We start from the raw sequence: 18134 nt of genomic DNA, 5'->3' as shown, positions 1-18134 counted from the left end.
CTTTCCTTTTTTTCTGTTTTCCGTCGCCCGTTTTGCCAGAATACTGGCCACCGTTCCACCCCCTGTGAGCCTTTATAAGCACCCTAATCCGGAAAGAAACTCAAATGCTCCAGGCTTGGGTGTGAGTGGAGACACCCCAGGGAGCTGTCTGGCGGAGAACTCATCTTGAGCTGCAGATGGTGACATTCGGACCTTTGTAAATACTTGGTGCTCATGACAGAAGTCGCCAGGAATCTGGCTTTGCATGAAAACACCAAGAGGGCAGTTGCCAGGTTGGCTTAGGCCGGCAAGCAGAGGGCTTACCAGGCGTGCGGAGGCGTGGTCGGGCGGCGGAGGCGTGGTCGGGCGTGCGGGGGCGTGGTCGGGCGGCGGAGGCGTGGTCGGGCGTGCGGGGGCGTGGTCGGGCGGCGGAGGCGTGGTCGGGCGTGCGGGGGCGTGGTCGGGCGGCGGAGGCGTGGTCGGGCGTGCGGGGGCGTGGTCGGGCGCGCGGGGGCGTGACCGGAGGCAGTGGGCGGGGCCTGCCGGCCGGGGCGGGCCTTCCGGGACGACGGCCCGCCTCATCCCAGTTGGCTGCGGCCGGGTGCGCACGCCATGCACTGGCGCCGCGCGGCGCTGGCGGGGACGCGTCTCGCCCGGGGCGCGAACCGGAGCGGCGGGGCGGCCTTCAGGTACCGGCGAGGGTGGGCTCGGCGGGGCGCAGAGGCCTCGAGCCTCTTCCTCCGGCGCCGCGTGGGGCCCGAGCCCCATCAAGCCGAGGCCCCGAAACGGCAGGAGAGGACGGTGCCCAGGGCGGTTGTGCGACCGAAGGATCCTGTGACTCTGGTTAAAAATACTGGGGTCGTGTCGCAGTCCCCATGATTGCCAGATAAAATACAAGATGCCTCAGTAAATTGGGATTTCAGATTCACAGCGAAGAGTTGTTTAAGTAGACCCCCAATATTGCAGGGGACACACTCAGACGACAGTCGCGGTGTGACTGAAATTCCAATGCAATCGCGAGTTCTGCGGGTTTATTGGCTGCTCTGGCAGCCCGGGCAGAAGGGAAGGGGGCGCTTCCTCCCGAGGGGCCACGTCCTTGACAGGTACTGTGGCTTTTGCATGTTGAGGTCGCCTCTGGCGACACCGAGGACAGTGCTTTCCCTGCGCCGCTCCGGTTCCAGTACCGCGCGGTGACCGGGCCCGCACGGAAGACCGCTGCGGGGCTGATGCTGTGCCCGCCCCACGGGCCGGGCTGTCCCGCCGGCTCGCACATGTGTGCGGGCCGCTGTGCGTCTCGCCTGCCTGCGGGGCTCTCCCGACCCACACGATCTGGTAACTCCTACCAGTTTTGCAAGATGCTAGAAACTCGTGAACTTCCTATGCTAAGCTAGGCAACCCCTCCGGAAAGTGCTAATCAAATGGTCTAACTATGTGGCTAACAGGTCACAAAAGCCCCTACGGTGTGTTTTTCTAACTGTGTGTCTCCCTGGCGCATTTAGCATTTTGCCGGCTTAGCACGTAGTAGGTGCTTCATTCACGTGGCTTTGACTAGTGGGTGCTTCATCACCGTGAGGTGAAAGCGTTATTGTGCACACTGACTTGTCCGTTGATGTTCTGTTCCTCAATAGGTGATAGCTTTGCAAAGCTCAACTAGAATTAAGGAGAAAGGTCCCTTCCAGAAACGTCCTCTTTCATTTGTCTGGGAAGGGGGTGACATTTCAGAATGCACCCCCCACCTGCTCTCACCACCCAGGAAAACATTCTCTTACCAAAGTTCCACTGGAACTGCTGCTTCAACAGTGAACATTGTAGCAGAGGGTTGACGGACGACAAATAAACGCTGGACTTGGGATGAAAAGGGCTCATTTTCTTGGTTGACAACCAAATACATTGCTGATTTATTCACAGGCACCTCCTAAGGTCCAGGCCAGCACAGATTAACCTCCTTTCTTTTCTGGTTTAGGCTTCAGGCACTCATCCTGCTTTTTGCTTAAAGCGGAATGTCTGCTAAGTTGGCTAGCTTGCTTCTCCCAGCCCCTTTCTGAGAAAAGCACACAGGCCCTTTTTGTTTTAAAGGTTTCCTTGCTCAACTACTGGGAAGCAAGAAACAATAGATTGTAAACATTGGGGAGTTACAATGTTCCCTTGCAGTGGTTTGTGTCTAACTCTTCTTCCTTATTATCAAAGGTAATGTTTGTCACAGCTTCTTTATCCTAAGCAGGCAGGCATGCCCACAGGTCAGGCTTCCCTCAGCCAGAGGTACTGTTTGATTTCGGCCTCGGAAGCTGTATAACAACAGCTTTGTTCCCTGTGTTCATCATCCAAGGACAACATGTAAAAAGCCATTTAAAGTGGATTCTTAAACCAGTACTAAAGTTTCATGCCATACAGTAAAAAACAAAAAAAGTTTTGGTGGGTACCTTTTTAAAAAGGAATCTAAACATTATAAAAAGGCGATTGCTTTTATATTGAACGACATTACAACATTTAAATTTTAAGTGCTTTCAGCGTTTGGAGGGAGAAAGTTTTCTATCAAAACTTGAGTTTGCACCATAATCATAAGGAGACTATTTTCTGAAATATTTGAAGCTTCAATCCTTTTTCTTACTCTCTCAATCCCTAGATGTTTGAGTAATTCGTTTTGAACCCTCTTTTATCTTGCAATCTGTTTGCAAGGACTGTAACTCCACCTTGCAATTAGTTTGCATCCTGATGTTTGTTTGATACTGTTCCAAACATGCTGTAGGACTTGACTGATCAAGAAAGGAAGTCAGTGGGGAAAGGTTCTAGGGATGGGCAGCGAGATTTTATGATATTAAACTGGTCGATTGTTTTAGTGGACCTTTTCCTGTTAACAATACCTCTTTGTACAAGCTACCAGTGGCTTGATTTTGAATAATAAATACTGGGATAATGAGGGTCTCTGTAATCAGGATATAATAGTAATAATGTCAAATGTTATTGAACATTTGCGGTGTTCAAGGCACTGTTCTTTATGTATATCAATTCATTTAACCTTCACAAAACTCTTTGAGGTGGGAATGGCTATTGTTCCCACTTTACTGATTGGGAAACTTGGAGCTATGGATCATTGTGACTGAGATACTTTAGTTTCTTTAAAATCCTTTTTCCCCACTTTTAAAACCTTAAATTTTTTTAATTTAAAAAATTAATGAAATGTATTAATAACATTCTTTAATGTTACTAATAAATTTCAGGCGTACAATCTTATAATTAAATATCTGTAAAATCTTTGACTCTGGTAGATTTTCTGTTTCATCACCTGTTCGTGGAGTTTTGGCATGTTTTTATAAGAAAATGGTCATGGGGGCCAATCATTAGGACAGTGTGTTTGAAATTGGTGCCAGGGTTTAAACACAGTAAATGTGTTCTTATCAAATAATTAAGGCCATTGGGAGGTTAGTTAGAAAAGCACAAAGGCCCTTTTGGTTTTAGTAAACCAAGTGTTTAGTAAGATACTTTGTAAACTGATATTTTTGTACTGATAAGGACACTTTTTTTCTTCTACATATGTTTGAATATATATTTGCATATAAGGTTTTCTTCAAACTGATCGCATTTGGTATGTTATTTTTAATATTTAATAAACTGGCTTACCTTTATAAATTCCTTTTAGGATGGGGAACAGCATGTCGTCATCTTTGGGGAAGCCAGCACCTCCTCCTGTGAATCAGATCCAAGTGAGTGATAAAGAAAACGCAGGAAAAAAAGAAACTCTCCTGTGTGGAAAAAGAAACGTCTTCTGCATTGAATATACTTATTCAATATCCAATCTGACATAGTTCAGCAAATGAATTACTAAAAATCTATTTTAATATTTACTGTCAAAATAATCCATGTGACAAAACAATCCATTTTGGTAGTCAGAATTTATGACATTTACTCTTTTTTTCCTTTACATTTTATTGGGGAAGGGGAATAGGACTTTATTGGGGAACAGTGTGTACTTCCGGGACTTTTTCCAAGTCAAAGTTGTTGTCCTTTCCATCTTAGTTGTGGAGGGCGCAGCTCAGCTCCAGGTCCAGTTGCTGTTGTTAGTTGCAGGGGGTACAGCCCACCATCCCTTGTGGGAGTCGAGGAGTCAAACCAGCAACCTTGTGGTTGAGAGGACGCACTCCAACCAACTGAGCCATTGGGCCACCCCGGAGCTGAACGGCAGCTCATTGACTTCATTCCAGTTGCGGAGGGTGCAGCTCGCTGGCCCATGTGGGATTCGAACCTGCAGCCCCATTGCCCAGAGCTCGTGCTCTAACCAACTGAGCCACCCATCCGCCCCTGAGATTTACTCTTACTGGAGTCTTCACTCCTTCTCAGCGGGGTCTGTGATGTTGGCTGTTTCTTTCCATCATGCCCACAGGTCAGGCTTCCCTTAGCCAGGGGTACTATTTGATTTTGGCCTCGGAAGCTGTATAACAACAGCTTTGTTCCCTAACACAGAACCTAGGACACGATAGTTAATCTATAAACTATCTTCTCAGGGATTCTGTGCACTGCTGTGTTCTACTGTTTTACTCTTGTTTCCCTGTCCACCCCCACAAAGCCCAGTTAATTCTGCCTCAGGAAATTTCTCTTGTTCCCTCACAGCCTACAAGACACAGTCATGTTTTTCTTTCTGTGTTCCTCACCACCAACCCTACCACACACACAGAACATTTCTGCCTTTATTTGGTGCAAAAAACTATTTACTGACAGCTCTTGAGTGTAACAGCAATGCTAGAAACCCAGTATGAGGGAATTGAATCTTTTTAAGACAAGAATCCAAAATCATGAACTGTATAGCAGGGATGAGCTTGAGAAAAGGTGAGAAGGAAGGTTCAAGAACCTTTGCCACTGTCCTCTTGAGTTTCCACGCACTTTGGAATCTCTTCATCAGTGTTTGTACTACCTGTCAGCACCCAGGATGCTCACGTCCCTCTCAGTGAGCCTCTGTGTGCCTATATCCTGAGGTAGCACGGTGGAGGAAAGAGCACTGGCTTTGGTGTTGGCACAGGTGGGATCAAATCCCAGTATTGGGAACTACTTGGCCTCAGTTTTCTCATCTATAAAATGGGTTTGTTAATGCGTCTCTCATATGGCTGGCTCTCCGAGATAGACTTCTATACTCAATATTATGAGTAAACAGAAGAGAAAGCGTAACAGCAGACCAACTTGCAGACTGCTGGACTGGGACTGAGAAGGCTTCTGGCACCCCAGGTGGATGTAGCCTCTGAATCACTTTGCCTGGGGACCCTGCTTTCTGACTTTTGGCCTTCATATTGAAGGTGTTGGTTACGACCCACATAAGAACAACCTAAACGGATGCCTGGGTCCTACACCTACACATTCAGAATCTCTTGAAGGACCTGGATATTCATATACTTAGAAACGAAAAAAACAAAACAGAACCGATTCCATAGGCAATGCAGATGCCTGACAAAGTCTCATGGTTTTTGTGATCCAAGGCCTGGGGAGTAGTTTCCAAACCAGGCTGATCCCATGAGAGTCATCTGGGAATGTTTTTAAAAATATAGTTTCTGACCTCTGCCTCCAAATGATTCATTTAATAAGGATTTCTGGAAGTAGGTTTTCCAGGATCAACAATATAAGCATAACTTATCAATACAGTAAAGACAGGGTTTTGTTTTTTTACTATAAAGATATACAGTAAGCTGTGGTTTCTACCTGGATCAGTGAAAGCCTTACATTTTAAAGAGAAATCACACGTCAGTCCTCACCACTGAACGTTAAGGAAGGGGAGATAAGTCCTGGGTACCTCCGGACTCTTTGAGAAGCAGTGTAACAGACAGGAGTACGTGCCTGGACAGCAGAACCAGACTTGCCTGGGGTCAAATCCCAGGTCTGCCACTTATTAGCTAGTGGACTGTGAATAAGTTATTTACCTTTCTCTGCCTCACTTTGCTCATCTGTGAGGTGGAGGTCGTAGTAGGACCTGTCTCAGGGCTGCAGTGAGGTTGAAATGAGCACGTGAAAGTACAATGTTGAGCTTTGTGTCTGGTGCACGGCAGTGTTTGCTGTATATGAACTGGCTACAATCATGATTACTCCATGCCCACACTTTCCAGCTGTCACATCCTTTTTTCCTAATAATATTCCTTGGAAATGAATAACATTGAAAAAAAGAAAAAAGAAAGAAATGAATAACATTACCCTCAACCTACCGATGAGAAAATGGATGATGGAGACTTAGTTTGAGCCCTGAATCATGAGAACCCCCCAAATCCATACCCTTTTTCCACTGTATCATGATTTCCTTCCAAAAGGTAATGTCTGGAATTATAGTGATTCTTTGTTGTCTGTTTGTTTGACTTCAGGAAACAATTTCTGATAATTGTGTGGTGATTTTCTCGAAAACGTCTTGTTCTTACTGTACAATGGCAAAGAAGCTTTTCCATGACATCAATGTTAACTGCAAAGTGGTGGAACTGGACACGCTGGAATACGGGAGCCAGTTCCAAGACGCTCTTTACAGAATGACCGGTGAAAGAACCGTGAGTGTATTCTCTGCGGGGCTTTCCCCCACATAGCTGGTGACCTGGGCCACTACAGTCCACACCCTCGTGTTAGCAACAGGGAGCCAGACATTCTGTTGAGAGGCTTGTGTTGGTAAAGAAATGGCAGATCCGGTCTTGCCACGCAGCAGCCTACCCGTCTGTCCCCTCGTACCTGCTCCTAAAGAAAGGAGAGTCTGTGAGACGGATCCTTTCAGGGACTTGGCTTCACCTTTATGCTTAGACCTTATGTCTCCCTGTTTGGCCCCAAAGGGTGGCTGGTTAGTCAATGACGGGTAAGATTCCTCAAGGAAGGAGCAACCTAAGCCAGGCACAGTCACGTGGGGGCCATCTGGAGAACTCGTGGGATTGATACAGGTGGGCACAGACCCCCATCTACCCCCGGCTAAGGAGAGCTTCTGCCTCTGGCAACATTCATTCTCACATCCTGCTTGGGAAGAGATTCAATGATGTGATAACATCAGCTCTCCATCTATTCATATGCATAAAGGTTTTGTCCCTTGGGGAGGTACATACAACAATTTCTAAGACATCCTGAAACTTACGGTTCTGCTGCCTGCAGGCAAGGGTGATTGGTTTGAATCAATTTCCTAGTAGAATGTGTGAGACTCACAGATCTTGAGATTAACAAGCTTTACTTCCTCATTTGCTAATCAATAAAAGCTATGCATTGGCCTGATTCGGGGCTCAGTCCTTTGAGGCTGGAGTCCCTTGGCCTCGCTTGCACTCTATTCTTGGCTACTGTAGTTCTTAACCCTGCGCCGCCCTCCTTGCTTTCCACAACTTCTGTAATGCAGGACACGACAATCCGGGAACTGGATTATAGACTAGGAAACAGCAGAGTTCATTCCTTTGATTTTTATTCTTGCTGTGCATGTGTGTGTGTGTGCGTGCGTGTGACTGGGACGGGTGGGGCACTGGTGTTGGCGTGACTGCTTGTCTACGAGTCTCCTGTACCTCCTCTCACCTGGACGGTACAGACCAGGGCTCAGTGTTCAGTTACTGTGCCGACGGGACCACTTTAGTGCCCCATGGTTTTAGATTCTTGACATTTGTGGATTTTTCCATAATATGCATTCTCAGAAAAATACACCATGGGGCCATTTTCCTTCTTGTTTTTATGAGCACAGAAGTTCAGAGTATTCTTTTCCCCTTTAGTAAACAACCGTAAGACACTTAAACGTTATTGATAATTACAGACTGTTTTATTTTCCCTTTTATATGCTATCGTGATTTGGAGGAAGGACTTGAGGGTCAGATTGTCTTGGATTTAAATCCCAGCTCTGTTATTTACTATCACTTTGATCTTGGGCAAGTGCCTGTGCTTCATTGCCCTCCAAAATAAGGCTCAAAACGGTACCTAACTCAAGGGATGTGAAGACTCAAATAGGTACTTTGTGAGGGACTTTAGCATGGTGCTTGGCCCATAAACGTACCCCGAGTGTGAGCATTGGGTATTATGTCAAATGGTCTTCCACTTCTGACACAAGGGTGACATTTAATCTTTGTTTATCCCACAGGTGCCGAGAATATTTGTCAATGGAACTTTTATTGGAGGTGCAACTGACACTCATAGGCTTCACGAAGAAGGGAAATTGCTGCCATTGGTTCGTCAGTGTTATTTAAAGAAAAGTAACGCGAATTTTAGTGATAGTAAAATGCCAGTTATTCAAAGTGATAATGCCTGATGGTGCCTTTTGAATGTTTGAGGATCTTTAAGTATGTGAATGATCTTCATGAAAACATCGTAAAAACAATGAACAATAAATCGCTGTGGAAACCTCATCTTCCTGCCTCCTCATTCTTGAGAAAAAGGGATATTTAAAACTGAAGGGGTGAGGCCGGCCCGGTGGCTCAGGCGGTTAGAGCTCCATGCTCCTAACTCCGAAAGCTGCCGGTTCGATTCCCACATGGGCCAGTGGGCTCTCAACCACAAGGTTGCCAGTTCAATTCCTTGAGTCCCACAAGGGATGGTGGGCAGCGTCCCCTGCAACTAAGATTGAACACGGCACCTTGAGCTGAGCTGCCGCTGAGTTCCTGGATGGCTCAGCTGGTTGGAGTGCGTCCTCTCAACCACAAGGTTGCCGGTTTCACTCACACAAGAGATGGTGGGCTGTGCCCCCTGCAACTAGCAATGGCAACTGGACCTGGAGCTGAGCTGCGCCCTCCACAACTAAGACTGAAAAGACAACAACTTGAAACTGAACGGCACCCTCCACAACTAAGATTGAAAGGACAACAACTTGACTTGGGAAAAAAGTCCTGGAAGTATACACTGCTCCCCAACAAAGTCCTGTTCCCCTTCCCCACTAAAAAATCTTAAAAAACAAAACAAAACAAAAAAACTGAAGGGGTGGAGTTATATCAAAAGATTAGGGAAGAATGTGTCTTACTAGGAATTTATATATACATTTTACCACCAAGAGCTAGAAGGTAAACATCTGGGATTCTTTATTACGTATACTATTCGGGAGTCAACCCCTTACCTTTTGCAGCTTTTAGTGGTTTGGACTGATGTGTGATTTCTCTTTGAAACGTGAGGCTTTCACTGATATAACTGTGAACTTGGTAGGGCTATGTCCTAGTGTTATACTGTGGCAACACTTCACACTTTGAGAAGTAGACTGAGAGAAGTATATTACATTTGTACGATGGAATGAAACTTATTTCAGAGAAACCAAATCAGTCACTTAATGACTTAGTTTTTCCAAAGAACAGAAACTGCACCTACGAGCAGTGTGAAAAAGAGAGACCTCAGGCCCAAAATGGAGTCACTTATGCTACGGCAACCTCACCAAACATCACCAGACCGAGACCTAATACTTAACCTAAATGCAGGTTCAGCCTCTCTCAGGAATGGAATTTTAACCAGTCGGTCTGGGATTTCCTGGTCAAGTGAGGAGATCCACCTGAAGCCCCCAGCTTCCCCCAAAGAAAGGTGACCCCGCCTGAAACCACCCCTGCTCTAAACTTTTTTCTCACCCCTTCTATAAAAGCCTTTCATTTTGTGTAGCTCGTCAACAGAAATTAAAAAGGAATATTTCAGTTTTGTATGAGGATGAACTTTGGAAACAATTCAGAAATGTACTTGAGTTAATATTGTGTCTAAGAAGCATTTTACTAGATGATCCCACACTCACATAGGCAGTTTACCAGTTGCTGGAAAAGAGAAACTTTAGAGGGAGGAATATGTACTTTAAGAGAAGTGGAGGGCTTCTGCTTTGTGGTCAAAATGGACCAAGGAATCTTGGGATACTCCTGCAGGTAAAGGCTGGTGGCCTTTTTGGCTACTTGCCATCAATGACGCTTTCTACATGCACTTCTTAAACTGTCATCAGGAGACCTTGATAAAACAAGAATTTGGGCTATTTCATTCTCATGGTAAGTTATAACATGAATAGAACAGAGCATGGAGTGTCCTTTATTTTGCATTATGTCCTGAGAAAGAACTGGAGATTGACTGCAACCACTAACGCCCAGCAATGCCCTAGTTCATCTAACACGCCTTTGTAATGGAGCCTCTATAAAAACCCAAAAAGACACGGTTCTGAGAGCTTCCTGTTTGGTAAGAGTGGTGCCTGGAGAGGCGTGGAAGCAACACGTCCTTTCCCCACTCCTCACCCTGTGCATCTCTTCCCGAGGTATATCCTTTTCTAATAAATCGGTAATCTATTAAGTAAAATGTTGCTCTGAGTTTTTCGAGCTGCTCCAGCTAATTAATTAAACCCAGGGAGGAGTTCCCGGGAGCCTCCCATATACAGCCAGTGGGTCAGCAATGCAGGTGACAAACGACCTCCAGTGGGTGGCTGAACTATGGAAACAATGTGGGATTGAGTGGGTGCCCTGCTAACAAGACATACCATTCTGTGAAGAACTTGTTTTAACACGTTGCATATGGCGGGGTTTAAATCCCTCATACCCCTCTGTTCCGGCAGGTTTTTAAAAGAAACTACTTTAAAATGCACTCTTCTCTTTAAAGCGTAAATGCTTCTATGTCATTTATCATTTTTCTATGGAATTTTTTAGGATTTACTCACCTATGATGTTAGTAATCCCTCCTGGTGTGATACTGCAGAAAGCAGCTTCCTTTGTTATTAATGAAACACAAATAATTCAATAAAATGTGCAAAGTAAAAAGAGTCAACAGTAAAAATGAGAATTCTCGTTATCTGTCCTTAACGCATGGCTCAGAAAAAAAGGAAGATTCTCGTGATCGGTACGCAACGTGTTAACTGGTTATGCAGGGCTATTACAAAGTCAGGTTCAAGGGAGGGATTTGGGGAGGTAGACACACAGAACTCCACCCTCAGTGAAAACAAATTGTAACTGGTACTTACAGTGATACACCTATCAGATCAAGACAGAGACGTGTTCATTTCATGAGTCATATTTGGCAGGTATGACTAGTAGGTAGGTGACGTCATCTTTCCGAACTGTAAGTTCCGTTTCATAAAAGGCGGTAATACTGTCTTCCTTTAACATCTGAGAAATGGAGATGGCGTAAATCACAGCGTGGTGCTCAGTGGAGAGCAGACACGTGGTATATAACGGCTATTATAGTTACAATGGCTCAGAAATACGTACCGTAGTCCCCACTTGTCCTCAGGGATATGTTCCAAGACCCCCAGGTAACACCTGAGGCCGCAGGTAGCATTGAGCCCTATATAGTCGGTGCTTTTCTTACATTAAGTTTAATTTATAAATGAGGCACAGGAAGAGATGCACAACAGGACAGTTACAACCACAGACTTGCACAGAGCATTCGTTATGAACACAAACGGACTCTGGTCATTCTGTGTCAGCCACTAAGTGGCGGTCCTGCCAGAGCACTCGTGCCAGGCGTACCGATGATCGCCCCACCCAGGTAACCAGACACAGGGGCGATGGAGCGTGACCACCTGGGCGCTTCATCGGCTGCGGATGGGGCCACCGCACCGGGTCTCCAGCGTCAGATCAGAGCTCGGGCCTCGGCTGACCGGGGACAGCGGCGCCTGCACTGGCCCCCGACGGGGCGCGAGAAGCCTGGCCTCCGGGACGGCTCCCCAGCCGGCCTGATGCCGGCGCTCCGCACCCCAGCGCCGCAGCAACTCAGCGGACCCCCGACTCTCCTCTCCTTCCTTCCTAGCTCTGCTCGCCTTGCCACCCGTGCTTGCAAACCTGCGTGACCCTGTGCGAACCAGCTCCCCCTGGGCGATGGGAGGCCGTCCTCCCAGCGGAGCCTCGGTGAGAGCCCGTGGGAGCCCGAGGCCGCAGGACCAGGCCCACGGCTTTATTCTAATACGTCTGACAGGGTGGACAGACACCCGTGTGTGACACCGCTCCTGGGACCGGTCTGTCGTGTCATGTGAACACGGCCCGTCTCACGAGCCGCACGTACCGGACTCACCGCGGCCCCTGGCGGCGCCTCCGCGGCGGCGGGCCCGGAAGGCCAGCACCACTGCCCTGTGCTTTGGGGCCTCCAGGAGGTAAGACGGGGCGCCAGCACAAGGCGTGGGGCGCCACCTCTCCCTCCGACACCCGAGGCGGCCACTACGTGAGCAGCGGCAGGGCTGCCTCCCGCCTACGGACCTCCCCGCGCACAGAGCAAGCCCACGCGAGGCTTCAGCACGCGACTCACAACGCCCGCGACTGGCCATTTAGTGTTTTCCGACCAGTCGCCCATCGGTAACTGAAACCGCGGATTGGGGGGGGGGGGGCTACTGTGTGGTTTTCTCGTGGACCCATCAGGGCTTGTCAAGGTCCCCGCCACAACCTTATTGGGGGGGGGGGTTCCATTTCTCCTCCCTTCCCGGAGGTCTTAGCTCGAGCTGCGATGCCGTCAAACACTTGTTCTCGCATTTCTGCAGCCTGAGAAGTCTGAGATGGAGTGGCGGCTGATTGGGCTCCTGGTGAGGACCCTCTTGCCGGTTTGCAGGCGGCCGTCTCCTTGCTGTCTTCACACGCCAGGGGCAGAAGCGCGCTCTCACAGCTCTTCCTATAAAGGCATAATCCATCACGTTGCCTAAGATCTAATTCCTTGCAAAGGCCGGATCTTCAAATGCAATCATATTGGAGGTTAGGGTTTCAACATACAAATTTTAGGGAGACAGTCAGTCCCCAAAAACATACCTTACAGCTGGATAAAAGTACAAAATCTAAGAAAAGCTAGGTGTGCGTTGTTTCAACAGCTTTTTCCAGAATCGTAGGCTAGAAAGAATGGCGAGGAACCAGTTTAAAAGGGTTTTTTTCAATCCTCTTTTATTTTTCATGTTAAGATCTGAAAGATAAAGTGTTTCCTGGAGCCCATTAATATTAAGTGGGCCATTTGTTTTCTCATTTTATCACTAATCAGTTTATACTCAAATTGTCAAAATATCTAATTGGAAAGCTTAAAAGTCGAGGGGGAGAAAGGGTGTTTTGTTTAAATGTATCTGGATTTTATTGTTTACTAATGTATATTAAAAAATGTCATATAAGCAACATCTTTTAAAGTCAAATTTTCTTCATCTATGAATGTACAGTTTGCAGTCTTCCTTTTTCCACAACTGTTGACTGTCACGTTTAAACAAAGAACTATAAAATCAACCGAATGTTCCAAGTTTTGGTGGGTATATGCTCATGTAATGTGCTCTTACTCTTCTGCATAACTTCCAGCTCTGATCTTGGAACTTTTCAGAAAAATTTTATGGGAATTCAGATAGAAATGTCTGCAAACTGGCACTGAAACAAAATGTTTTTATTTGCATAGTTGACTTTTGCTGTAAACTTTTCCCAAAGGTAAATCTGAGATTTATTTTCACAGAATCCTGTTTTTAAAACTCTCAATAATGTGCACTTCAATTAAATCCAGTTGTTTTGATCCTATAATTGAAATCCATTGGAAAAATATCCCAACCACATATATTTTAAATAAATAATAGTTACATACAGTAGTATATAGAGGCATTATAAGCCCAATTTAATTTCCAAAACCTTATTTTCACCGTATTCAAATACAATAGATTACTAAGAGTCTAAGATTTTATAAAGCATATTAGAGCCTTAAAATTCTTATCTCTTTAAAGAAATAAAGACAATTGTTTGATGTGCATAGTTTATTTGGTACTTCTATCAATTTCTACAATAATACAATTGACCAGAAACAGTTCAGAGTGCCCACCTGTGTTCCATGTCTAAAATGATTTATTCCGTATGGCATTTTGCAAGGATAGAAAGGAGGGGAAGTCAAGATTTCACAGTATCGGTGAAAACTGTTTTGTCATGTAATAAATTTCATACATTAGTATTTCTTCCATTTTCTATCAGAAAACAGCAAAATTACATTGTTAGGTATTTTATTTACAGTGAAAACTTGGAAGACTAAACAAAGCATCAATGAGTTTATCAACAGACCTAGGACCCCTCCACCCCCATGAGGGCCTTTTCTTTTGAAATGAAACTTGTTATCAAACTTTATATACTTTTAAGCACCAGCTTTACAATTTAAAGTTCTCTTTCAGTTTTATAAAAGATTCCTGCTTTGAAAAGCAAATTGAATGTACAAAATGTGAATGTAATTAAACAAATCACTGGTCTGGATACTTTATATTGATTGCAATAGTTGCAATATTTCACAATTACAGTCACTTTTCTGAATGAATTTACTTGTAGGCTTCAAACAAAATATTTGCCTTTTGTCTTGAAAAATTCCCTTAAAAAATTAACAATTTTTTGGAACTGTGTAACTGTATTTTTCATTCCTAGTGTTTAAAGATACAACTTGGTCTTTGGAGTTAGTTACATAAAGTCCAGTTTCTTGGATAATTTGTTATACAAAACAATTAAAAAACCCTCAAACTTTCACAAATATTACTGATGTTAACAGTCATGTTTATCCTGTTAGTGGGTGCTTCAAATAGTAATGTACAGTAAGGTTTTAAAACTTAATAGTTAAATTCCCATTCTTTATGTAAAAGTGAAAGCTCTAAAAGACGCTTTGAGTTCTCACTCAAGAAACTAACACTATTAAGGCATTACTTAATGAACAGACCCTATGGAAAGGAACTTTATGCCTGGGTTGGAGAACTAGTCGTATTTTAAGGCAGTCAGAAAGATCATGTTTTTCACTTTAAGGCTCTTGCATACTTAAATCTTATTTTATGCAGGCATTATTATTGTGTGTAATTCAAATATCCATCAAGTGGTCAATTATGGGAATCAAAGCCTTCATACAAAGCAAATGGACATTTAGAACTAGATAACACCTCTCCCCCAACTAATTAAAAAAAAATGATTTCATATATCTCATCCCTTTGGAGAATTTCTTCATTACCAGAAGCTGGCAATAAAAGGAAGAAAGTATCACTCAAATGCACTATAAAGTTATGTCTAGTTACACCATACCACATTACATATAGTCCATATTTAGAATAATAGTGCAACAAAAACATTTTTTCTTGGCTACTACTCATTAAATGTATAATTTAAATTCAATTTGTCTGCATATGGATTCTAAACAGTTTACATTGCAAATAAAGCCTAACAAGTAATTGAAACAGAAGTTTCAATAGTGTTTGTAGCAATACAATATCCATCGATTATAAGTGATGATACAGAAAATAGCAAGGCTTTCACCCCATTCACTACCCTTAACAATCTAAGTGTTCATTAAGTGAAACCAGCAGAAACGTAGCTAACTTACTATTTCTTTTGTGCAAGCATAGATTAACTTCTAAAAGTATAGAAATTGAGATACATTTTAAAATTAAATACTATCACTTGTGTTCATAAAGTTAATATGACCCATAGTGGTGGCAAAACTGAAAGGAAAAATCTCTTTAGGCTCAGAAACAGCTTTTGTATATTTTCATTGTATTTAAAAATCTCATCCTCATTGAAAATTATCACCTTAATTTCAGTAATTTTGTAATTTCTCTAGTTTGTTTTCTTTCTACCAATTTCCAATACAACTTGGTATTTCCAGGGTTTAGGAAAATATCTTTATAATTTTATTCAAACAGTAGCTCAACTACATTGTTAGTTACTTGAAAAATATTACCATAGGATTAAAAAAATTAACTTCCTCATTTTTCAAAAGAAAATAAAAAGCTCACCAATTTAAAAAAATGTTGAATGTGAGAACGGTTGGTTATTGACAAGACCTTTTCTGCTACAAGCCATGTATATATATGTAAGGTCAGTGCGGTACTTAGTAGACCAAAGATTTTGATAGTGGCCTTTATAATTACGGAAATATGAGCATTGAGACACGCTAGTTTCTGAAAGTGTTATTTTTTGAAGAGTGCGTTTTCTAAGAGCTAGGTGCATCTATAATTGCAAACAAGGGCTGAATAACTGATCTTCAAAGGCCTCAAAACTCCTGCAAACACCTAATACAAAAGGTATACAATGTACCTTGCTTTGGGGAGAGAATATGTCAATTCAATTACTGTTCCACGAGGCCTGCCCATTAATAATTGGAAAAAATATGATCTTAAATCTATACGGAACAAAAAGCAATCTGCAAAGATTCATCCCAAACCTAACCATGGGTGACTTTCCTGCCACTCATTCGAGTACCCTGGTAGAGCAGGACTACAAAAAGCAGAAGACAAAAATGTCAGGAGTTTTAAAAGAAAAATAAGAGGGATAAAGTCATCTTCCAACAAATAAGAGGTTAGCAAATAGGGGGATAGTGAATAAAATCAATACAGCAAATACAACAGATTTCATAGCTTCGCTCACCTTTTTGATTTTCTAATTCTTCCTTGTGCTGTTTACACTGAGGCTGCATGACATTTCTCTAGAGAGGATACTGCCTTAACAAGTCACCCCAAACCTGTGGTATACAAGTGTAGAATTTCTCATTTTTGATCAGTTACTGTAAGGGCATCACTTACCAAGTTTGTACTTGTGGGTGCAATCTTTAGGTAAAATTAAATTAGGTCCGATCGACGATCATCATTTCCCTTTAATTATTTAGATTTAGCTTTATTGTGCTTTTAAAGAGGTTTCTCACTGGTCAGATCCTCAAATTTATTCAGGAACTCTGCCTTAAATTTCCAAAATAATTTTATATTGTTTTTGCAAAATCCCAGAAAATGAGAAAAAAAGCCTGATAAAATGGCATTCTATCATTTGCAATTTACCTGTTATTTTAAAAGATTAAGCGAATGTTAATAGCATCTCCTCAGAGTATGAGTTTGTTTTTCCAGGACCACCTAAGGGGATGTGGAGTATATTCCTTCTTTCTCTTGAACAGAGAATAGTCACTTCTTAGTCAATACTCACCTTCACTGTGAAAAATTTTCTTCCACATTTTTCCACTCAGGAGTGTTTTAAAAAAGCTACTGACCCTATTGTGCTGTTTTCCTAAAACACTTTGTCTTTCAAAACACATATCCTATTAAGAATGTTTTTAATTAAGAAACAGTCCTAATTTGCATTGCAAGCCCGCCTCCCAGTTTGTACTTTTACACAGATACTGAATTGCTGATTCTTCCATGATCCAAACATCAGGTATGTTACTTTGAAAAGATAGCAAAACTGAATCACATGGGGTGAACTGGCTGCTACTGTTCCACAGTAAATTAGATAAACCAAGAGATTCCAGAGAGGTAACGCTAAATTCCATTTACTAGCATCTTCCTCACTAATATTTCCAGAAAACAGTTACTAAACTAAATAATATATAACAGTATTAATTAGTAATAAATTTCAACTATCAAGGAAGGGTAGGAGTTTTTTTCTTTTTCTTTTTTTCTAATTACAACTATATCCTGAAAATATTTACATATTTTCTAGGAAATAAAGTTTATTTTTCTTAGGATTGTGTTTTTAAAGCAACATTTCCCTAAATACTAACGCAGCAGTAATCCTAAAAGTTAATTCAGAAAATAAAACTTCTTTACACTTGAGTACATTTTATTCATAATGAGGTCAAGTTTTCAAATTTTTCTATAGGACTATGTTATATAGTAACACGGGTTAAGACCTTGTGCTTTAGGATTACTATGAACTACAAAAGTATACATATTTACAATTTCTATGTTTTTCTGCTCCTAAAGCCATCATGTATATACGTTAATTCCTAATACCTAAGAGATAAAAGTTTTGAATAATTCTAGTTTGTTCCCTACTCTTGTGAGTCAATGTCTTCCCCATTTAGTGGATACATGCGTACTGGAATGGGAATGAAGAGACCACGATTTCTAGATCCAGCGCTCCAAAGCCACACTCTCGGACCTCGGATCCCTAACCCAAACTGGAAAAAAAAAAAAAAAAAATCACCTTTTAAATTTCTAAGGTTTTCTTTCAGCTCTAAAATTCCAGGATACCTTCTGTGGTGGTTCGTTTAGTTTTTTTCCTCCTTTCTTAAATCTTACCCTAATCCATTTGACCCACCTAAATTCTTCAAAAAGGTTACATCTAATCTTACTTCGATGGATTTAATATTCGCTCAAGAATATCTGTCTAAAAACACTATAGAAACAGTACATAACTGAAATATATACTATATTTCACTTAATTTCAATTAAAGAGTAAAAAGTTAGATTTTATAATTTTTAATTAAGATCTTGTATTTAACTTAAAGAATTCAGTAACTAGTACACAATTCTACTATGTTCTTTAAACATTAAATTCAACCTGAACATAGTATTTTAATGT

General features: G+C 42.7%; 1 protein-coding gene across 2 annotated transcripts; it reads left to right on the top strand.

Annotated features, from left to right (window-relative positions):
* The first annotated feature begins 521 nt into the window (after positions 1-521).
* On the top strand, positions 522-8294 carry GLRX2 (glutaredoxin 2). Of its 2 annotated transcripts, none has more exons than XM_019745782.2 (4): positions 522-668; positions 3617-3680; positions 6312-6488; positions 8030-8294. In XM_019745782.2, the coding sequence occupies exons 1-4, from the start codon at positions 592-594 to the stop codon at positions 8195-8197; spliced, it is 486 nt and encodes a 161-aa protein (XP_019601341.2). In that variant the 5' UTR covers positions 522-591; the 3' UTR covers positions 8198-8294. The 2 variants fall into 2 exon arrangements, with proteins under 2 accessions (XP_019601341.2, XP_074173151.1); XM_074317050.1 differs by lacking the exon at positions 522-668 and adding an exon at positions 699-1082.
* The last annotated feature ends 9840 nt before the right edge of the window (positions 8295-18134 follow it).

This window comes from Rhinolophus sinicus, linkage group LG12 (genome assembly GCF_036562045.2).
Source record: "Rhinolophus sinicus isolate RSC01 linkage group LG12, ASM3656204v1, whole genome shotgun sequence".
NCBI lineage: Eukaryota > Metazoa > Chordata > Mammalia > Chiroptera > Rhinolophidae > Rhinolophus > Rhinolophus sinicus.
This window is presented reverse-complemented; position numbering and strand designations above follow the sequence as displayed.